General features: G+C 39.7%; 1 protein-coding gene across 1 annotated transcript in view; it reads left to right on the top strand.

Moving 5' to 3' along the window:
- ACE2 (angiotensin converting enzyme 2) overlaps positions 1-24,207 on the top strand; it is an 82,705-nt gene that overhangs the window by 39,923 nt on the left and 18,575 nt on the right. The window contains exons 5-12 of the mRNA XM_073616938.1: positions 5,882-6,025; positions 8,188-8,300; positions 9,284-9,392; positions 9,833-9,930; positions 12,622-12,791; positions 15,364-15,593; positions 21,756-21,900; positions 22,705-22,803. Coding sequence (XP_073473039.1) covers positions 5,882-6,025; positions 8,188-8,300; positions 9,284-9,392; positions 9,833-9,930; positions 12,622-12,791; positions 15,364-15,593; positions 21,756-21,900; positions 22,705-22,803 — 1,108 coding nt within the window. The remainder of the gene's footprint in view (positions 1-5,881; positions 6,026-8,187; positions 8,301-9,283; positions 9,393-9,832; positions 9,931-12,621; positions 12,792-15,363; positions 15,594-21,755; positions 21,901-22,704; positions 22,804-24,207) is intronic.

The following is a 24,207-nucleotide window of genomic DNA, read 5'->3' on the forward strand; positions in this document are numbered from 1 at the left end:
TTTAATGCCCGTGTTGCTGCGCTTCAGAAGCGCTTTTCATACAGCGCTCCCAAACCACCCCAAAGATGCTGCTTGCAAGACTTTTTCTAATGTCCCGTCTGGTTGTTAAAGCACCCATTGCAATGAATGAGAGGCAGTTTTCATGTGCTTTACAGGCGCTATTTCTAGCGCTAAAACACCTAAGAATTGCCTAAGGCTGGGTTCACACCTCTGACGGATGCGGCTCGCAGCAGGGTCCGGTGCATCACTGTTCTCCATTTCAGGAATGAATCAGGGACAAATTTTTGGCTGAATTCGGCCCTGAAACGGAGCCAAAGACGCACAGCCTTTCTGTGCAAGCTGCTCTGCAGCCGCAACGGAGATATGTGAACCAGCTTCATAGAGAGCCGGTCACAATCTCCTGTCATGCGAATTGGATGTGGAGAAACCCATCCAATTTGCATAGGTTTGAACCCAACCTCAGTGTAAAGGGGTCTAACACTTGAACATAAATAAATAATGGGAGAGTACAGAGTATATTTTTTTGTATCTTTTTAACTAAAAAATATTAGTTGTAATATAAAGCACCCAGAAAGTCCCACTGTTTGGATTGTTTTACTGTTTGAGTCTGGGGATGTAGTGCCATTAAAATATATGCCAGCAATCCTTCCTAGACTTTACATATTGCAGCTAGTAATTTTTTCCCACTTTGCAGTTATGGTAACACAGTTTCAGACACGTTGGCTTATTAGTAAGATAGGGAAAGTGTAATGAGTTTGTACAAAGTACAATAACCCATAGCAGCCATTCCCAAGGAATCATTAGATGTTGTGGTTTGCTGCAATTTGTTCATCACTATTGCACCTAATAAACAAGGTTTAAGCTGCACTGCAGCCAAACAGCTGAATGCACAGAAAAAATATATATACTGAAGCTGTTTTACCTGACAAAGGATTGGCATTTCTGTCCATCTGGTCTTAGATTTTCATAGCTCAGTCACCCGCCATAGCCCTGCAATTTTTCTCTGCTTCAGCTAACATTGCTGCAATTAACACTTACATAACTGGCCCCTCCCACAGACTGTGCATGGACAGTGAAAGGTGAACTGCGTAAGCAATGCAGCACAACTGATTGGCTCCTTGTGCTGCTTCTTCCTCTTCCAGTCTGAGAGCTAAGGTACAGGGGATTGAAAAAGGCTGATACACTGCTTGCATTAAAAAGTACATTTAGTGATGTATAAATAAATGCAGAGCTTCATTAGTTTATGTATGTATATCTGCCTGGATTTTAGCTTTGAGTTAACATAACAGTGTTTGGAAGTCAGCATCCAAAAAATGAGCCCAGAGAAATGTTACATTTATTGGTGAGCACAGGGAAATGTTAAATTTATTGGTGAGCACTAGGGATGGGACCGATGTTCGAGTCGAACGTAAGTTTAACTCGAACATTGGGTGTTCTTTTGTTTGTTGAACAAACTAATGGAGCCACTTGCGGGAAGTTCGCTCACCGGCGAGCGACCCATAATGCACTGCGAGGTCGCAGAGCATTGATGGCTGCTGACTGGCCAAAGCATGCACCTGACCTGTACGCTTTGGCCAATCACAGCGCGATGTGCTGTGAGAGCCACGATTAGCCAAAGGCAGGGTGCCTTTTTGCCAATCATGGCTCAGGGGCTATGTCCACACCCCGCACTATATAAGGCTGCTTACACGGTGGCCGAATATAGTGTATATGAACGGAGATTAGGCAGGGTAGCTAGTGTATTGTGCGGTCAGTCAGTGTAGAGTATATAATACAGTGTAGTGTAGAATATATAATACAATGTAGTGTAAAATATATATTACAGTGTAGTGTATAGTATAATACAGTGTAGTGTAGAGAATATATAATACAGTGTAGTGTAGAGAATATATAATACAGTTTAGTGAGTATATAATACAGTGTACTGTAGAGAATATATAAAACAGTGCAGTGTAGAGAATATATAATATAGTGTAGTGAGTACATAATACAGTGTAGTGTGGTGTATATAACACAGTGTAGAGAATATATAATACAGTGTAGTGTAGAGAATATATAATACAGTGTAGTGAGTATATAATACAGTGTAGTGCGGTGTATATAATACAGTGTAGTGCGGTGTATATAACACAGTGTAGTGCGGTGTGTATAACACAGTGTAGTGTAGTGTGAATAACACAGTATTGTGGCGATAATGAAGTGTTGGTGTGTACAACACTACTGTATCACCGCTGATCCCATTTTTTTTTTTTGCAGTATCAGGTCCTCTTGTTGCATTATTAGTACTCCCCATTCTGTGTCGCAGGTGTTATTCCTTCTGCACCAGCACAGCGGTGGAAAATTAGTTTTTTTTTTATTTTAGTTTTTGGCAGTGCAGCAGCACTAAGAATATTTAGGGCATAATTGCTGTCCCCTCTTCTGCATCGCAAGTGTTCCTCTTTCTGCATCAGCAGTGGTTCCTTTTTTTTCCAGCAGCAGCAGCAAAAAAAAAATTCTCCATAATTGCTGTTCCTTCTTCTGAGTCGCAGGTGGTCTTCCTTCTGCATCACCACTGTTTTTTTTTTTTTTTTGGCCTTTCTTAATTTTGTTTACATTTATTTATTTTATTTTTTTTTCAGCAGTAAAAAAAATTCTGCACAATTGCTGCACCCTTATTTTCTTTATTAAAAAAAACTATAGTAAAACGGTTTATAGTGCACCAAGTGCAAAAGTATTGCACCCAAGCACCATATTTCCACCCACACTCTATAATAAAAAGTTATAAAAATCCTCCCAAAAAATCCTCATCATGTCCGAAAGGCCAACAAGGAGAGGCAGATGCTCACAGGCCACTAAAGTTGGGCAAGCAGCCTCTGTGTCTACAGTGAAAAAGTGCTGGTAGTGGTCTGCTTCTCCTTTTTTTCCAGTGCTGGCTGTGTTATTTAGCCACAACATGCAGAAGACCAATTTTTTTTGCACCTGTTTGACAAGTGCATGTAATTAAAAAAATGAATTCTAACTTTTAACAGCAGGGCTCATTCCTGCGCCCAGTACGAGTAACTGTGAGGGGTTAAAGTGTCCAGGCACCACCATTTTTTTGCACCTGTATGTGAATAAAAAAAATGGGATGGAGGGACCCTTTGGGTCTGGTATGGATTTTAACCACTTCCCTACTGGCGCATTGTAAAATGACACCAGCAGGAACACTCCCTACCTCCTGCAGCCCATCAGAGTATACCCAAGTATCTGTTTCCAGCCCATTAGACTACCCAAGTACCTATTTGTAGCCCATCAGAGTACCTGAGTACCTATCTGCAGCCCATGCCTCATAGAATATGCGTTGGGGTGTTTTCTTTCCAAAATGGGGCCATTTTGTGGATATTTCTACTGTCCTGGTGCAAAAAGCGGTCATTTGGGGGTATTTGTACTGCCCTGACATTTCAGGGCCTCAAGAAATGAGATAGGCTGTCAGTACATCAGGTGTGATCAATTTTTTATGGTTTGCCCCATAGCTGGTAGACGCTATAACTTTCACACAGACTAAACAATATCCACTAATTTGGGTTATTTTTAACAAAGATTTGTAGCAGTATAAAATTTGGCCCAAATTTATGAACAAAAATTACTTATTTGCAAAATTTTATAATAGAAACTTTAAAAAAAAGTCTGTTTTTTTTCAACATTTTCACTCTTTTTTAAATTATATCGCAAAAAAATAGAAAAAAACAGTGGTGATTAAATACCACCAAAAGAAAGTTTTGTTTTGGGTACAGTGTTGCATGACTGAGTAATTGTCATTCAAAGTGTTAGAGCACTAAAAGCTAAAAATTGGTCTGGGCAGGATGGAGGTAAAAGTTCCCCCTATTGAAGTGGTTAAGGGGAACTCTATGACAGAATTAAGAAAAAAAATCAGCGTGGGGTCCCCCCCAAAATACATACCAGGCCCTTTGGGTCTGGTATCAATTTTAAGGGGAACTCCATGGCAAAATGGAGGGGGCCCCCTTATCTCGCCCCCCCCATGTGAATGGGTATCGGGTACAATATACCCCTACCCATTCACCAAAAAAATGTAAAAAAGTAAGAAACACAGTAAACAGTTTTTGACAAGTCCTTTATTAAAAAAGAAAAAAAAAATAGTGTCCCCCGATGTATCCACCGTCAATCCAAAAAAGCCACCCGACTACGTCACCCAGTGGCACCGCCCCTTCTGACCTCTCATGATGTCAGAAGGGGCGGTGCCACCCGATGACGTAACCAGGTGGCACACCCTTTTCCTATATAAGAACTGTCAAAAGCAGAGAGGAGGCAGACAGCTGGGAATCTTCCCAAGAGAAGACAGTAGGGGTTTTTTTGATTAACAGTGGATACATCAGGGGACACTATTTTTTTTTTCTTTTTCAATAAAGGACTTGTCGGCCAGGAGGCCTCCCAGGAGGCGGAGATTTTTTTTTCTATTTATCGGGTCTGGCGACGTGATTGATGGTGGATTACATCGAGGGACTCTATTTTTTTTTCTTTTTTTAATAAAGGTCTTGTCAAAAACTGTTTACTCTGCTTCCTGACTTGCCAGACCCCCCCCCAGGGCCTCCCATGGACTGGGGGAGGAACGCCACGCCGTTTTTTTCATTTTTTAAAAATCTGTATTGCCAGGAACATTACAGCCGCGAGCAAGTTTAGATTACATTTTTTCCTTTATAAATGTAATTATTGCTGCGGCATGTCCTAAACATCGCACAGATGTGTCACTTTACAGGCAGATTAAGGGGACCCCCTAGGCACAATATTTAAAGGAATATTTAATTTTTATTGTTTACAATAATTATTACAATCACCGCTCCTTTAAAAACGATTGTTTTAAAAACTTTTTCTTGCATTGATACATGTCCCCTAGGGCAGGACCCAGGTCCCCAAACACTTTTTATGGCAATAATTTGCATAGAAGCCTTTAAAATTAGGACTGATTTTTTAATGTTCGTGTGCCCTAGACATTTTAGTAGAGTTCGCATGTTTGCTAGAACTTTTTGCCAGTTCTGGTGCGAACTGAACTAGGGGGTGTTCGGTCCATTCCTAGTGAGCACAATGAAATGTTACATTTGTTGGTGAGCTCAGGGAAATGTTACATTTGTTGGTGAGCTCAGGGAAATGTTACATTTGTTGGTGAGCACAATGAAATGCTACATTTGTTCTGATGGAATTTTCGAATGCTTTTGATGTAGTACTTTATTGGTTTATTCGTTGCTCTACTTATTACATTTTTTTGTTGTTATGTACTCATCCTGTTCATAAATCGATATGTTTAGCTTTATTGCTATTTGAATATTGTACCACCATCCTTGTCAATTTGTCAATCTTTGTTATATTTGAAAAATAATAAACAAACTTGACGAAAAAATGCTACATTTGTTGGTGAGCACAATGAAATGTTACATTTGTTGGTAATTTTTTTCTGGGAATGTTTGGCAAATGCCTAATTGTCCAATCAGCAAGTTAGGGGTGTGTCCTAGACCAAGCTGTGCTGTGTAACTGCAATGGCTGTCTGGGACCTGTCCATGCCATCTGGCAGGGATATCTGGATTACAATGCTGGCTAAACAGAATTACAAATACTATTGGACAGCTCACATACAGTATACAGTAGGTATTAAAGCTGTGTAGTAAGCTGTTTGCTCAGAGTTTAGCTTTTACTCCATTCTTTGGTCTCTAGTAACTCTTGTATACTGTCTGGTCATGTGGGTTACTATTGCATATTGAATAAAATGCACACACTGTATAACATCTTCTCACTTTTCATTCAAACATCTTTGAGATTCATGATTCCTCATAATACAAGGTTCTGTAATAAAAAATCTAAACATGGTTGTAAAACTGAAGAAAATGTTCCTAATATAATCTTGTATATTCAGGACTGGACAGTATCATGTTGGAGAGCACTGATTACAACGAGAGGCTCTGGGCTTGGGAAGGATGGAGAGCAAAAGCTGGCAAGAAAATGAGGAAACTCTATGAGGAATATGTTGATTTGGAAAACCAAGCTGCTCGTATCAACGGTGAGAAATAAGGCAACTTGTGTTTCATAGTTATATTCTACACTTAGCCAAAAGGCCGAGAAGTGATCCTTTTTTTTATCATTTTAGAGGGGTTAGAACCTTTTTTTTTTTTTTTTGCTGTATGTACGCCTGCTCAGAAGACTCATCCTCTCTATTTGTCCTGCTGATTACTGTCAGCAGAACAAAAACTGACGGCAATCCAAAGTATTTGTTGCTAAAACAAGGAGTAAAAAGGGAGATCTTCCAAAGGAGACACTGAAGAGTGGCTTTCTCCTGACTTTGAAGAGATTTCCTGTCACTTCTGAGGTGTCCCCAACAGGACGCAAATGACAACAAAAAAACTCACAGGGGTTTTATCTTTTTCTTTGCTTGCCAACAAAAAAAAAAAGCATTTTGGCTAGCTATATACATTAAGGGGTGTATTTATGTAAAAAAAAAAAAATAAAAACTTACATAGCATTTCTCCTAGTGAAAGTGCATGTACATTCGTTTTGTGTGAATGGGGCAAAAAATTATGTTTTTTAGACTCTTTCCCGTGCTGGTTGAATGTTTTTCGTGAATATTAAATGGAAAATACCACATTTGTATGCTGGATAGCATTAAAGGAGAACTACAGCCGAACTCCCCAATTTTTTTTTTTTGGCCCCACTTACCTGATAGTGGTATCTACACATTTCATATACTCAACCATCTAGTGTATCCAGCGTTGACCCACTGAGATACTCTCATTCCCAGCCACAGCTCCGTCCCATGCCACCATGTTCACTCTGATAACATCACCACCAACTCTTCCGGATTCAGCGGGTGGGCCTCTCGATAATGCGCCGATAGGTCCACTCCCTCCTCCTTTTCGCACAGCGGGCAGTGTGCGAGTGACTTGCAGGGGGAGGCAGGGCAGACAATAAATTTTAAAAAATGCCCTATTCCTGCAGAGGAAGGGAGGAGGGGGGGGAGAGGCGGGATCAGAGGAAGGGAGGGAGGGTGAAGGTCTGCTTTTAGTATCATGGGAATTTTAATGAAACACATTTGACTAGCACATAACCAAGCCTAATAAAATAAATGTTTTGCTTCATTCACATAGAAAGAATGTATATGCACTTTCACTGGATGAATAGCTATGCTCATTTTTAATAAATACACCCCTAATTCCCTGTACACACAATAGGATTTTCCGACGGAAAATGTGTGATAGGACTTTGTTGTCAGAAATTCTGACCATGTGTGGGCTCCATCACACATTTTCCATCGGAATTTCCGACACACAAAGTTTGAGAGCTTGCTATAAAATTTTCCGACAACAAAATCCGTTGTCGGAAATTTCGATTGTGTGTACACAAATCCGACGCACAAAGTGCCACGCATGCTCAGAATAAATGAAGAGACGAAAGCTATTGGCAATGGCCCCGTTTATAGTGCCGACGTACGTGTTTTACGTCACCGCATTCAGAACCATCGGATTTTGCGACAACTTTGTGTGACCGTGTGTATACAAAACAAGTTTGAGCCAACATCAGTCGGAAAAAATCCATGGATTTTGTTGTCGGAATGTCCGATCAATGTCCGATCGTGTGTACAGGGCATTAGTGTGTTAAATTAGCAACATGAATGCTAATTTTCTGCTTGGAGTTTCACTTTCATCTCCTATGCAGGAACTATTATTGTGTATCATTTATTTAAAAGTTCTCCACCTACAAAAGTGTAATACAATTTTATGAAATGTATCTTTATAGATTAGTTTCAGCAACACAGTAAAATAGAATCCCAAATTTTGGGTTGCCCCCCAAAAGTAATAGAGGAGAAGTCTTCCAATGGGGACACTAGTTCTGGTGACCTAAGGGAGGGGGCAAGGGATCAAGGGCAAGGTATCTCTTAATTTCCAGGGATTTCTTCTCACTTCCTGTTTTGCCTATGGGACAGGAAGTGAAAGTAAATCTCCCCAATGGGACAAAGATGGCAAAAAAAGAAAACTGACAGGGTTTATAATTCTCCCTTATTTGATCCAAAATGAAAAAAATATATATTTTGATCACACTGGATACAGACAAACAATCTGCATAGAGATCAGGATAATAAGCAAAAGGAGTAACAAAAAAGAGAGTTAAGAGCTGTAAGAAATATTTAGTACAAAACAACTCAGTTCATGCTTTTTCATCATGTTTCAGGATTTCAGGATTATGGAGACTACTGGAGAGGAAATTATGAAACTCTGGCCACAGATAAGTATAAATACAGCCGGGATGATCTGATAGCAGATGTGAAAGCAACTTTTCAAGAGGTAATTGTGCAGATAATAGCCAAGTCCAACACTGTTAGCTTGGGTGGCGTGGCATACCCCCCCCCCCCTTCAAATCCACGGTGGATTGCTTTTTAGCGACATGTGTGAACGAGTCGAGTCCTAAAAATTGCAATCCGTTATTTCTCATTATTGATTGTTTCATTGCCACTTCAAATGGCTATGTTTTATGTTCTCATATACATCTCATCAAAGCTTAGTACTGGTGACATTTTCTGAGTTGGCTTTTATGCACATATACAAAAATAGATTTTATGGTCAAAAGAAGTAATGCACGCTATTTATTCAGACAATCCATGAGATAAAATCTGTAGTAAATTGAACGTCTATGGCATAATAGATCAGTGCCACTCCAAACCTGAAATACCAGTCTCCCAGTATTCAGGTGCTGGCAGGACTAGAGCACATCTCACTCCAAAATTGAATATGGCATGGAGGTACGGCTGCACACTGTATTCAACTCCAATGTAAGATAAATGCAAGAAAGGCCCCAGCTCAGATCCCAGCCCATCGGTCAGGCCCCTCTGACATGTGTTACCCACATTGGGCTTAATCATAGAAGAATTAGCCCAATGTGGGTGAAACATGTTCGGGGGGGGGGGGGGGTGACCGATAGGCTGGGATCTGAGCTGAAGCCTGTCTTTTATTTACCTTACATTGGAGTTGAAATCAGTGTGCTGCGGTACCTGCACGCCAAATTGAAAACATCATTTTCAGTTACATAGAAGGGCAAATGACACACAGCAATGAAAATCCTGTCTGGAACTGGCATTGAGTTACTAAAAATTGGCATCATTTTCTGCAATTAAATTGACTGTGGAATTATTGACTTAATGGCCCAATAAAGTTGATGTATTTTATGACAAGGTCTTATCATTTTCAGCTCAAAAGTCTGCAATATACAAATTATCTTTCTCTATCTAAATTCTTAGCTGGAATAATCATACCATTTCCTGTGCTTTCAGATCATGCCACTGTACAAGGAGCTCCATGCCTATGTGAGAGGAAATCTGCAAAAAAAGTATGGAGCTAAGTACATCAGTTCCACAGGAGGTCTACCTGCACATTTATTAGGTACACAGTTCCCCTTTAGGTTGTGTAATGCCTGGTACACACGCTAAGTTTTTTTTTTTTCATTTAGCCCAGCGGGCTGAACATAAAAAAAAAAAATTAGGAGCTTGTTGCACTAACTATGCAATGTTCGTATAGCGACCTCTTGTGTTATTGTGTACTGATAGAGGGACACACCTCCCCCACCGCCCCCCCTCATCAAAACACTCTGGTCAGAACTCTTGGCCATTGGCTGAGAACACTGATTGGATGCTGATCGGCCACTAGTTTTCCAGCATGTTCATTCAACAGAAGCCGGTCCTGAGATCGACTTTTGTGGAAAAAGGAGCTGTGCACATGGGCCGAATGTCGGGGGGTTTCTACTTTGTGTACAATGTATGACAATGTAAATTTCTTGTAATGAGAAATTGCAACCACACTTACAAAATATTGTATCCTTATAGGTGATATGTGGGGCAGATTTTGGACAAATCTGTACCCACTAGCAATCCCCTATCCAGACAGAGAAAGCATTGATGTGACTCCTACAATGAACAATCAGGTAACTGTATTAGAACTGTGAATGGAGATAAAGATAAATACTTTAACGTGTACCATATTTTTATTGTGCTTGCTAGGTCTGGGGCGCGCACGCGTGCCGACGGCAAACCGCACCCGCTGGACACAATGGGAGATAATCAGCGGGTCCGGCGGATGCGATGTTCAGGACACAGACAGAACAGTGGTCTGCCTATGTAAACATGCACTCCTTAGGCACACATTTAACCCCTTGATCGCCCCGATGTTAACCCCTTCCTTGCCAGTGTCATTAGTACAGTGACTCACTGTATTAGTGTCACTGGTCCCCAAAAAGTGTCACCAATGCTGCGTACACACGAGCGGACTTTCGATCATGTGTGGGCTCCAGCGGACTTTTTTTTCCCCAAAAGTCCGACGGACCTAGAAATAAAACATGTTTCAAATCTTTCCGACGGACTCGAGTCCGGACGAAAAATCCGCTCGTCTGTATGCTATTCCAACGGACAAAAACCGACGCTAGGGCAGCTATTGGCTACTGGCTATGAACTTTCTTATTTTAGTCCAGTCGTACGTCATCACGTACGAATCCGTCGGACTTTGGTGTGATCGTGTGTAGGCAAGTCCGTTCGTTAGGAAAGTCCGTCGAAAGTCCGTCGGATAGACCGTCGGACCAGTCCGGTCGAAAAAGTTTGCTTGTGTGTACGCGGCATTAGTGTCCAATTTGTCCGTAGCAATGTCACAGTCCCGCTATAAGTCGCTGATCACTAGTAAAGAAAAATAAAGTAAATAAAAATTCTGTAAATCTATCCCATAGTTAGTAGACGCTAAAATTTTTGCCCAAACCAATCAATACACTCTTATTGGGATTTTTTTTCACTAAAAACATGTAGCAGAATACATATTGGCCTAAATTGATGAAGAAATTTTGTTTTTTTTCATTTTTTAGTGGATTTGTTTTATAACAGAAAGTAAGACATTTTTTTTTTTTTTCAAAATAATTTTTAACACAAAAAATAAAAACCACAGAGGTGATCAAATACCACTGAAAGAAAGCTCTATTTGTGGGAAAAAAAGGACATCAATTTTATTTGGGTACAGTGTCTCACAACCGCACAATTGTCAGTTAAAGTAACGCAGTGCCGTATCGCAAAAAATGGCCTGGTCTTGAAGGGGGGTAAATGGGGTTAAAGTGTATAGCCAGAAGTTTTGGATGAGAATGAATAGCTTAGAACCCCTATTAGGTTATTTTTTCTGCATGTGTTATTTTTGCTGCATTTTTTTTTTTACTTCAAGTCTTGGAGCTGCTACAGAAAGTGTGTGAGGGATTCCCTCTTTAGACAGTTGTCACCAAAACTATTTGTCCCCACTGGATGATTTACCCTCACATCTTGCTGTGTTGACAACTGTCAAATTTTCGATTTCTCCTCGCTTTCAGTCTTGGTGATAATATTCAACAGGACAAATAGTGAGAGTGAATCTCGATGGCAGTAAAATCGGAGGTGGGGGGTGTAGTGCATAGATGGAGGAGAATTTCACTTTAACCACTTCAGCCCCGGAAGAATTTACCCCCTTCCTGACCAGTGTGTTTTTTGCGATTCGGCACTGCGTCACTTTAACTGACAATTGCGCGGTCGTGCGACGTGGCTCCCAAACAAAATTGATGTCCTTTTTTTCCCACAAATAGAGATTTCTTTTGGTTATATTTGATCACCTCTGCGGTTTTTATTTTTTACACTATAAACAAAAATAGCGACAATTTTGAAAAAAACGCATTATTTTTTACTTTTTGCTATAATAAATATCCCCAAAAAATAATTAAAAAAACATTTTTTTTCCTCAGTTTAGGCCGATATGTATTCTTCTACATATTTTTGGTAAAAAAAAATCGCAATAAGCGTTTATTGATTGGTTTGGGCAAAAGTTATAGTGTTTACAAAACAGGAGATAGTTTTATGGCATTTTTATTAATAATTTTTTTTTTTTACTAGTAATGGCGGTGATCAGCGATTTTTATTGTGACTGCGATATTATGGCGGACACATCGGACATTTTTGACACATTTTTGGGACCATTGTCATTTATACAGCAATCAGTGCTATAAAAATGCACTGATTCCTGTGTAAATGACACTGGCAGTGAAGGGGTTAACCACAAGGGGGCGGGGAGGGGTTAAGTCAGTACTAGGGAGTGTTTTCTAACTGTAGGGGGGATGGGCTAGCTGTGATAATAATATATTTACACTGTGATACCCTGTCACCCCAAAACTTTTTTTTCCGATGCTGCAATTATGTGCAGAAAAAAAACACTTCTTATGTGTCCATGTAATGTATACACCTCCAACAACCTTCACATACATTATACATACAGTTTTTATGCACATAATTTCCAGCATGGGAAAGTTTTCAGATGACAATGGGGGTTATTTACTAAAGGCAAATCCACTTTGCACTACAAGTGCAAACTACAAGTGCAAAGTGCACTTGAAATTGCACTGAAAGTGCACTTGGAAGTACAGTCGCTGTAGTCGCACTTGCAATTTTAATTGCAGCAAAAGGGAGAGTTGGTGAAGTTTTGTCTTGGAAAAATGAAGATAGAAATACTCTGAAGAGCTTTTTAGTGCACATATTAAAATAGAAAAGTTATTGGATTGAATTATATATTTTTCATTAATAAGCATGGTAAATGTTAACACCTAACATTTTTTTTATATTAGGGATGGACAGTGGAGAGAATGTTTAAAGAGGCTGAGAATTTTTTCAAGTCTGTTAACCTCTTTGCCCTAAATGCAAATTTCTGGGTGAACTCTATGCTGACGGAGCCTACTGATGGAAGAAAAGCTGTGTGCCACCCCACAGCCTGGGATCTGGGACAGAATGATTTTAGGTATCAAATATAGTACTGTAATAGGTAAAAGGTACAAAAGGTGTAAGTTGCATATACACTTGAAGATCAGGCTATGTTTATGGCATTGGGTGGCCTAATCTAGATTTGGTGTACCACTGTGAAGATAAAATCTGATGATTTTTGGCAAGGCAGACAGAAGGTGACCTCCCATATTAAGCTGGTAGTGGCCTACACATTTCTTTATTATCAGCAGAGATGGTAAAAGGGCAATTCTCTGCACATAGTCTGCAACCTTTTTTTATATATCCACATTTTATGCAGCACTACTGCTGTGCAAAAAATCATATTAATTGTGACATTATGTCACCCCAAAACTTTTTTAAAATCTTTTTTTTGCAGTTTAAACGCAAAATAAATTTTAAAACCTCTTCTGTGCTGCTATACTGTACCTTAAATACTATTAATAATCTCCCGGTAGCAGTTCCCACCTTATGTCATTCACAACATAACAGTTTATAATTCTAAATTTAGTGCAGAGCTACTACAGTGCAAAAACACATACCCACACACCCCACACACCCCACATATATATATATATATATATATATATATATATATACATATATATATATATTTATACACTGTGATACCCTGTCACCCCAAAACTTTTTTTCCAATGCTGCAATTATGTGCAGAAAAAAAAAACACTTCTTATGTGTCCATGTGTCCATGCAATGTATACACCTCAAACAACCTTCACATACATTATATATACAGTTTTTATGCACATAATTGCCAGCATGGGAAAGTTTTCAGGTGACAATGGGGGTTATTTACTAAGGGCAAATCCACTTTGCACTACAAGTGCAAACTACAAGTGCAAAGTGCACTTGAAATTGCACTGAAAGTGCACTTGGAAGTGCAGTCGCTGTAGTCGCACTTGCAATTTCAAGTGTAAATAACCCCTAGTGTGTCATAATATAAATATGATTTTTTGCACTGTAGTAACGCTGCACTAAATTTGTAATTATAAATTTTTGTTATGTTGTACAGTAAATGACAAAAACTGTGAGCTGCTACTGGGAGATTATGAACAGTATTTAGGGTACAGTATAGCAGCACAGGAGAGATTTGAAGTTTTTGTTTTGAGTTAAGACTGCAATCTTTGTCATGAAAAAAAAAACGTCAAAACCAACGCCTATAATCCGTTATACCAGGGACCCCTTATTGGAACCCGTGCATGAAAACATGAGCAAGGAATAGTAAACAATATGGATCCAGGCTATTCCACCCGGCTCAACGGGGTTAGAACACAAACCATGATTTATGCTTTGTTTACTAGCTTTTACTAGCTATATGCTCACTTCACTAAAAACACAAGATTTACTTTATATATCATCTTTCCATTCTACTATATTTTTTTAAGGCACTAGTAAAGTTATTAGAAATTATTAAAATATTATATTTTACCATGTTTTATTACCGTGTTTCCCCGAAAATAAAACCTACCCTGATAATAAGACCTACTTAGATTTTCGGGAAGGGCTGCAATATAAGCCCTACCCCGAAAATAAGCCCTAGCTTAAAGTGGTTGTAAACTTCTAGAATCCTCACTATTGCGGTGTTGTATAGTGTGGAAGGTATGTGTTTTCTGTGGTCTGGTTTATTCAGGTGCTTTCTTATAGCGCCGCTATATGATTTCCAGCTGCTCTTCCCTTCTCTTCTCCTGGCTGTCAGCGGGGGATCTTGGTCCCCCCTTCTGCAGTGCTCGGTGCAAGGAAGACAGCTCAGGCAAGTCATGGAAGCGCCGAGCGACGCTATAGGAAGGTGAGACATATACCTTTTGCATTGTATATTGCTGTAGTGGTGAGGATTCTGGCAGTTTACAAGCACTTTTGATAATATTCACACTGGGCCCATTGCATGGCAAGCCCTACCCCGAAAATAAGCCCTACTGTGTTTTTGGTGGCCAAAATTAATATAAGACCCGGGCTTATTTTCGGGGAAACACAGTAAAACACAGTCTTTTTTGTATTATATTTGAGAAGGCTCCAGTTTAAATTTTGACCCATATCCCTTCTGGTTTTATAATAAGATAAAGTATGTACTGTATAACCTACTGTATATGGTGAGTGGCTTATCACAGGCTCTGTTGCAAAACCCACGGGTGCTGGTTACATTCTGGCAAATCAGTTGGAAAAAGACTACGTGACTTCAATTACTTTTTGTCTACTAGAAAAATAAATGTATCCTCACATTCTTGGCTGCACCAACTCTTTTTATTTATCCCAAGGAATAAGGAAAGTTGCTGTGGCCTGGAGTGCAATGATTCATTTCTTTTCCAGACCAGGTTTTAGTTGTGCCTTCATGGAGTTGTGGCTCTTGATTGCCAATCACAAGTTTGCTGTGCTTTTGAGGCCTGCTGTATGAAAGCGCCAGCCAAAATCTGATTACTCTGAGTAATATCTGGAGTCAACTGTATTGTAGTACTACTAATAAATATGCCAACTGTTTTTCTTGTTCTAGTATGGTATATTTATACAACGTAAACTTCTATTTTTATGGTTTCTAAATAGGGAGTAATGATATGAATATTTTTTTTGTCTATTAGGATAAAGATGTGTACCAAGGTGAATATGGAAGACTTCCTTACTGTACACCACGAGCTTGGACATATCCAGTATGACATGGCCTATCACCATCTTTCTATGTTGCTGAGAGATGGTGCAAATGAAGGATTTCATGAAGCAGTGGGCGAGATCATGTCACTGTCTGCGGCTACACCTAAACATTTGAAATCACTTCAACTTTTACCACCTTCGTTTGTAGAAGATGATAAAGGTAGGCTACAAAGTTTGTGATTTCCCTTCAAGTCTTATTCAAAAAAATCTAACCTCCACTATAAAAATCGAATTTGTTGCTATGAGCTCTACGGCTCTACACTGTTTCCTTTGCCCTAATGGTATTAGACATGTGCATTCGTTTTCGTCCAAATGCATTTTCGTCTGAATTTCAGGTATTTTCGTTATCGTTTTAAGAAACGATAACGAAAGTGCAGAATCCGAAAAACGAAAGATCCGACATAAACAAATGCTTTATTTTCGTTTTCGTTGCTACAACAGTTCGATATAGATAGGAGATTCGACATGATGATGACAATAACAATCTGTGTCCATCAAACCTGTGGTCAAATGTGCCTAACCTTAACTTTATTAGTCCAAGATTATTCTACATAGAGAGAAAAGATTCGACGTAGGGGAGAAAAGATTCGACGTAGGGGAGAAAAGATTCGACGTAGGGGAGAAAAGATAAATAAAAATTATGATGATGATGAATGTTATTGGCTGATTGTAACCAAAGAGGAGGAGCAGTAAAATAGCTAGAACTAAGTACACACGTACTTTGGCTTATGGTGTCTGTTGAAAGTTCTAAGAAGATTCGATGGAGCAGGTAAACTATACGGCGTCGTACAGTTTAGCTGCACCATTGAATCTTCTTTGAACACTCGACAGACACCATAAGCTTTCAATGACAGATTCAACCTTAATTTGGATTTTTGGATGAATGCAATTTTTAACGAAAAACGAAATAAATAAAAACAAATTTCGGGAGTAACTAAATTAATTTATTTTTCGGACGAAAACGAAATTCCAAAACGAAATATTTCAGTGTGCACATGTCTAGTTATTATTGCGAGTCCCAGTTAAAAAAAAACGGTAAAGATGTAAAAGTAAGAAAAGTAAAGATAAAAAAAGATGCCGAGATTTGTTGGATCTGGTATTCAAAAGAACCTGTCTGATATAATGCAATGTGAAGAATATACATCACCAGGCATTCTGTGTACTCTATGCCAATGAAGTAGACATTAGCCGCAGCCATCCTTGTGGCCATATTATGCCTTTGGAGGTGTACACTAGCTTCAGGAGAGAACTTCTATTGTCAGGTTTTCAGGTTGTGACTTTACAAAAGAGAGAGGGGTAGGGAGAAAAAGCTTCCCCTTTAGAAGTAGTTTGCAGTATTGCAGATACTTTACAAATTACTCTGCATGGACCTCACCAGCATCCCTCATCAGCAGCTCAGCTGGGTGGGTAACAGAGATTCTAGGGCCACATATCTAACAAAGTGCTTACTTCACCCAATGCCACCTCTGACATGACCACGGCACCACTGGGCTAAAGGTTTATCACCCCTCCCCAGTTCCAGAAAACAGACAGTCACCCATATCTTTCTTCAGGGCTCATGGTGGGCCACCAGAGATGCTGATATAAAACACGGGGCCCCATACAGCCTACCTAACAGCCCCCCCAAAAAATACCAAAACAATATTTTTACTGAAAATACACTAAAATCATTATTAGCAGACACAAACATAACATAACTTACAAAATCCCTGCTAAAGCTAAAAGATAAAATTGTACTAAGTTAATAAAGTCTGTGTGTAAATGAGGTCTTATGGTTTATTCACATATGTACTGTGAATTGTATTATTCTTTTTTTTTTGCTTTTATGTGGCTAATACATGCAGCCTATGTTAGCAGCCTGTGTGCCCAGGCCCCATACAGGAGGACCAGTGGTACCCCCTTATTGGTGGTCCTGTGGGCCACTAATACTTAAAATGGATGTGAACCCGAAATTTTTTTTTTTTTTTTGATGTCATACTGTAGAGTATAAGATTTCCTATCATTTGAGCCCAGTCTTGCCACAAAGAGTTAATCCATCTCTGAGCAATCCTCTTTTATTTTTCAGTGAGATAAAACTTGACAAACAGCGAAAAACTTTGTCAAATCCTCCCCCTTGCTGTGAGTGACAGGTGATTTACATATCTCATGCAGCCTAAGACATGCATTATTTTTTAATTCCCACCCCCACTCCTTTCTTCAGCAGCTCTGCAAGGATTGGCTGTTCCACACCTCAGTATGATTTGGCATGCTGAAGTCATGTGGTTACTTTCCCGTCTTTTCACTGGATGTTAGAGATCATAGCAGAAGTTCAGTGTAAGAAATACACAAGAGAAATGCATATTGACAAGGGGAGTGTAGAGGTGGGCGGGGAGTCTACTGACATCACGACTCCACCCACCGAGCTCCAGACAACAGGCCCACCCACAGAATCTGCAGTTTTTTGGGTCTCATAACAGACAGAGGGGAGACATTTGACAGGTAAAGATACATGCAGTAGGCATGTATATCCTTATAGATAACCCCTATGGCAGTAGTTTAGAAAGGATGACATTGGGTTTACATCCACTTTAACATGAAAAAGAGTCAGCAGATTTGGTTGTCTCCATCTCCAAGTTCTCTTCACCTTGCAGCTTCTCTGTACCCCCAGTCTCTCTTTAAGCCTTTACTCCATCTGGGAGGAATGCTAAAAGACCCTCAGATAGAGCATGGCCAATGATGCCATACTGGGATGGAGAACATCACAAAGCTTGGTGGCTTCTTGTCCGCAGTCTCCTGCAACAGTCCAAAAGGGTCAAACCCAGTGGCGTACCAACAGAAGGGGGGGCGTTCCCCCTGGGTGCCACATTGAGGAGTGTCAGGCTGGTACCTCTTAGGGGTGTCAGGCCTGCGCTGCTTATTCACTGGGGGTGTCTGAGCTGGCAGACAATCCTCGGGTCGGTCTGTGCCATTTTTGCAGGGGAGGAGGAGGGACCTGGCTGCCCATAGGAGCAGAGGGAGGAGGAATCTTCTGGGTTCTGGGCCGCAGTGCGCAAATGCGCTACACGTGACGTCACTTGATGTCGACGTCAGCACAATGACGTGCGGTGTGCTGCCTGCACAGGCCCAGATATACTTTAAGACAAACAGTGTGCGGAAGGATTCACTCTGTTTGCCTTAAAATAAATTAAATTACAGAGACCACGCATGGGGCATTATTTGGGCAGCAGGCTATTGACGTGAAGGGAAGTGTGAGGCCATCCTTCCTGCCAGCCCAGCCACAGCTTGCCACCCCAGCCAGGGCCTGCTAGCCACAGTCTGCCCAGCCACAGACTGCCAGCCCAGCCAGGGCCTGCCCTGGGTGCCAAATGCTCTAGGTACGCCCCTGGTCAAACCCCCTCAAAACATAAAAGTTTATGTAAATATTAGACTGACACATGTGAAAACTAGCCTATAGCTCCACCTTACAGGTAATGTGCAATGTTTCATATTTACCTTAACATTTGTACCTGAAAAAAATATATAAGGGATAGTTTTTTTGAATTTTACGATTAGTCTTGACCATAATAAATAAACAAAGAAAATCTATACAAAACCATACATTTGCCCTGTTCCTATTCCTGCCGAGACAAATAAAATGAATAGACAAAACAAACCTATTGTACCTGCCAAATACTTGGCATTGTCAGGGCCAAAATTGAGTAATGGTTTAAATAATCAAATGATTGACATACAAACACAGCGTTTTCTTTGCATAGTCTGTTACTAGAAAATGTGCATGCTGTGTGTAATAAGCAATGCCGGAAGCTGTAAAACCATTTTTTTTCATTGGCTCACCCAAGCTTCCCCCCAAACCTTTTATCCCCCTCCAACCTGATAAAACATTTTCCATCATAGGAATTATCCGTAAATATGGAACAATATATTGCTCTCATAAGGACCTGCCTACATTACCAAGTTGTGTTGAGATCCACTGCAAAAAAAATCCATGTATTTGCTGGGAACTAACAAGTGTTTAGTCTAAAAAGTTCAAATGAAACTGTGACATCTAGTGGGGTACATGGCAATTGCACTTTACTAAAACAAGAGGCCAAGTTAGAAAACTCTTATAAATAGAAAGAACGGCGTAGCTTCCAACTGTCCCTGATTTCGAGGGATTGTCCCTGATTTGAAACAAAAGTCCCTCTGTCCCTCTTTCCTCCTCATTTGTCCCTAATTTTGGTCTGAACTATATAAAATGCACTTTTTATCTTTTAAAAAGTGTTTTACAGTGCTAAACCCTTCATCCAATTTTTAAATTGCTGCATTTGTACATTTTAAAAGCCAAAATAAAGGAATAGTAAAAAAAAAAGCACTTGTGGGTTTAACTAATCATTTTTTTTGGTATAATCCTCCACCCCAAACTCACTCATCCCTGTCTTTATGGACCTTGCTTTGTGCACTAGTCATGTTGGACCAGGAAGGGGCAATCCCCAAACTGTTCCCACAAAGTTGGTAGCATGAAATTGTCCAAAATGTCTTGGTATGCTGATACCTTAAGAGTCCCCTTCACTGGAACTAATGGGCCAAGCCCAACCCCTGAAAATGACCCCCACAATAATCCCCCCTCCACCAAATGATTTGGATCAGTGCACAAAGCAAGATCCATAAAGACATGGGTGAGCGATATTGGGGTGGAGGAACTTGACTGGCCTACACAGAGTCCTGACCTCAACCCGATAGAACATCTTTGGGATGAATTAGACCAGAGACTGCGAGCCAGGCCTTCTCGTCCACATCAGTGCCTAACCTCACAAATGTGCTTTTGGAAGAATGGTCAAACATTCCCATAGACACACTCCTAAACCTTGTGGACAGCCTTCCCAGAAGAGTTGAACTGTTATAGCTGCAAAGGGTGGACCAACTCAATATTGAACCCTACGGACTAAGACTGGGATGCCATTAAAGTTCATGTGCGTTTAATAGCAGGTGTCCCAATACTTTTGGTAATATAGTGTAAGTAAATCCTCTTTTTTTATGTTAGTTGTAGAACCTTCATCACCACTGTGTCAATGAATTAAAGGACACCTTGTGCCTCTGCTGAACAATAGTGTTTAGCTGTCTAATTTAAGGGTAGTCTGTAGAGGATGTAAACACAGATCTGTATAGGGGCAAACGTTATTACAAATTATATGTGAAACCAAAATTCTCATTGGGTAAATGTTACAGTGATGCATAACTAGGGTTTCCCCAGAGGTTGCTAGGGGTTCTTAGAGCGATCATTCATTTTTGACAAATATGTAACCACTGACACCAGTTATCTGTTTAGCTATCTGTTATTTATAATAATAATAGTAATAATAATAATAATAATAATAATAGTGTTATATAGAACAGACCTAGGTGTCAAATACATGCATAGGCGTGCGCACAGGGTGTGCCAGGTGTGCCTGGGCACACCCTAATCACCCTGTGCAATGCAGATTCCCCCTGCTTAACCCCCATGGCAGCTGAGGCTACAGAGAAAGGGACTGGGAAATCTCTGTCCTCAATCCCTTTCTCTGCTATTACACCAATGCCCCTCAATAGGGCTCCTAACACATTGTAAAAAAATAAAAATATTTTTTGTTTTTATTATTTTATTTTGTTGTTATTTTTTACAATTTTTTTAAAAATAATAATTTCATAATTTTTTTTAATGAAAAAAATATTTTACAAAATTGTAAAAAATAACAATATAAAATAATAAAAACAAAAAACTGACAAAAACACCATCCACTGCTCTACGGCGCATGTGTGTTTGAACTTTGGGGTGCACACCCTAATGCAATAGGCTGCGCACACCTATGAATACATGCTTTTATTTATTTCTGTGCCTCAGCTCACTGTTCATGCTAATGTACCCTGGGCTGTACATACAGTAATTATTAATTAGCAAAGGGTTCCTTAGACCTGAAAGGGAGTCTCTCCCTGTTAAAAAGCTTGACAAAGCCTGCACTAATGACTCAAAATAAATATTAATTGAACATACAGTGCCATATTTTATATTTAACAATTCTTACAGTCATAACTGAAATCTGTAATGTAGCTCCATTTATTAAAAACTGATATTAAAAAAATGTTTAATTTAACTCATGCATCATACAGTACATAACAATAGAATAAACTTAGTAATACAGATTAATGAGGCCGGGTAAATAACACAGAAATATACATTGATGCAACATTATGATGAGCCATAGTTACTAAGAATTGCAATTTGCATCCCCCCAGGTAATTTTAATATTATTAATTTAGAAGTCATAGGTGCCTAAGATATATCTCCCGGTGTTAAATATAACACATTTGTTTGTGAAATGACTTCCAGAAACTGAAATAAACTTCTTGCTCAGACAAGCTCTCACCATTGTCGGCACATTACCTTTCACATACATGCTAGAAGAGTGGAGATGGAAAGTCTTCAGAGGAGAAATCCCAAAGGACCAGTGGATGAAGACTTGGTGGGAAATGAAGTAAGCATTTGTTTATGTCAGTTATAAAAGAAGACATCTTTAAATAGTATATCATCGAAACTGACATTTAATTTTAACAGCATTAACAATATTAAGGTGTGTTTATTGGTTATGTTGTACAAGACATTTGTAATTGGGACTGTATTCACTTTAAGACCTTAGTAGACCAAAGGCTGGGGCAGGAGCATTAGTGTTGGATACCAATAAAATGTACACTTTGGGGGATACTTACTAAAACTGTTGCACACAGAATCTGGTATAGTTGTCCATAGTAAACAACCAGCTTCTAACTTTAACTTGTTCATTAAGCTTTGACAATACAACCTAGAAGCTTAATGGTTACTATACACAGTTGCACCCGATTCGGTACACACCAGCTTTAGTAAATCTCCCCCTTTATGTTTAGTTTAATTTCTATTCTATTTTATGTGTGGGTAAAGCCAGAAGAGGAACTGGGGGGAATGAGGGGATTAAAGAGCAACCAAAACCCTCTTTGCACCTTTTGTAATACACAGCTAATATGTTGTTATTTTTTAGGCTCTTTATTGAGCTGTGTAATCATTAAGTCTGAATGCAGACAGATTATTTATTAGGACAATGACCACATGTGATCCAGATACAGCCTTTTGTAATGATGAAGAACTGTGAGGATGAGGCCCCTAAGGATAAGTCCTGGGAACCTAGTTCACATTCTACATGAGGTCCCATGTGCATTTAATTACTTTAAACTGGATAGCACCAGTGTGATATTTCCTCTATTGTAGAATGTTTATATGATTCTCTTACACTTTATTTTTCTATTAGACGAGACCTTGTTGGTGTAGTGGAGCCAGTTGGTCATGATGAGACATACTGTGATCCTGCTGCTCTGTTCCACGTCGCAAATGATTATTCATTTATCAGGTATTGTGTGAGTGAATTTTCAAATACACTGTGCTGTTCCATTATACTAGTTGACATTTGGGCACCCATATTATCCAACACCATATTGTAAATGCTATATGTCCTTACAGTGCATATTCATGGGATTGAGGACCTATGATGGGTGGGTTTTAACCACTTCAGCCCCGGAAGATTTGGCTGCTGAATGACCAGGCCATTTTTTGCGATTCGGCACTGCGTTGCTTTAACTGACAATTGCGCGGTCGTGCGATGCTGTACCCAAACAAAATTGGCGTCCTTTTATTTCTACAAATAGAGCTTTCTTTTGGTGGTATTTGATCGTGTCTGAGGTTTTTTTTTTTGCGCTATAAACAAAAAAAAGAGCGACAATTTTGAAAAAAACACAATATTTTGTCATTTTAGCTATAATAAATATCCGCGTTTTTATTTTTTAAAAAGCTAATTTTTTCTCAGTTCAGGCCAATATGTATTCTTCTACATATTTTTGGTAAAAAAAATCGCAATAAGCGTATATTGATTGGTTTGCGCAAAAGTTATAGCGCCTACAAAATAGGGAATCGATTTATAGCATTTTTATTTTTATTTTTTTTTTACTAGTAATGGCGGCAATCTGCAATTTTTATCGGGACTGCGACCGTATGGCGGAAACATCAGACATTTTTGACACATTTTTGGGACCATTGGCATTTATACAGTGATCAGTGCTATAAAAATGCACTGATTACTGTAAAAATGTCACTGGCAGGGAAGGGGTTAACACTAGGGGGCGATCAAGGGATTAACTGTGTTCCCTAGTGTGTGTTTCTAACTGAAGGGGGAGGGGACTGACTAGAGGAAGTGACGGATCGTGGTTCCTAGCTAATAGGAACACACAATCTGTCACTCCTCTCAGAACAGAACAGGGAAGTGTGTGTTTACACACACTCGTCCCTATTCTGTCTCTCGCGATCGCTCATGGCTGGCGGTCATCATGACCGTTGGCCACAAGCATCAGCACCCCCGTTGTGCAGCGGGCGCATGCACGCCTGCTATCACGATCCCGCGAGCCGACGTATAACTACGACAGTTCGCTGAATCGTGCCGGCCTGCCGCAGTAAAATGACGGCGGCTGGTCGGCAAGCGGTTAAAGAGGTCAGGTATACTAGTATGTTTTTAATGTTTGTATAATAAATGCCCTTTTTATGGGAACATGGCAGCTGACATTGTATTATTTATATTTTAAGGTTTACCTTATAGTTTACATAGCATATATAATGTCCATGGTAGTCCATTAACAGTAGCTTTTTTTTTGTGCTGGTTCATAGTTTTTCTACTGGGGACTTGGGATAGATAAGTTCCTTTTCACACGGGGTGTATTCCATTCCAATCAGCAGCTCACAGATCCCCTGCTGATCGGAGCAGAGC

The sequence above is a fragment of the Aquarana catesbeiana genome, linkage group LG02 (assembly GCF_042186555.1).
Source record: "Aquarana catesbeiana isolate 2022-GZ linkage group LG02, ASM4218655v1, whole genome shotgun sequence".
Lineage (NCBI taxonomy): Eukaryota > Metazoa > Chordata > Amphibia > Anura > Ranidae > Aquarana > Aquarana catesbeiana.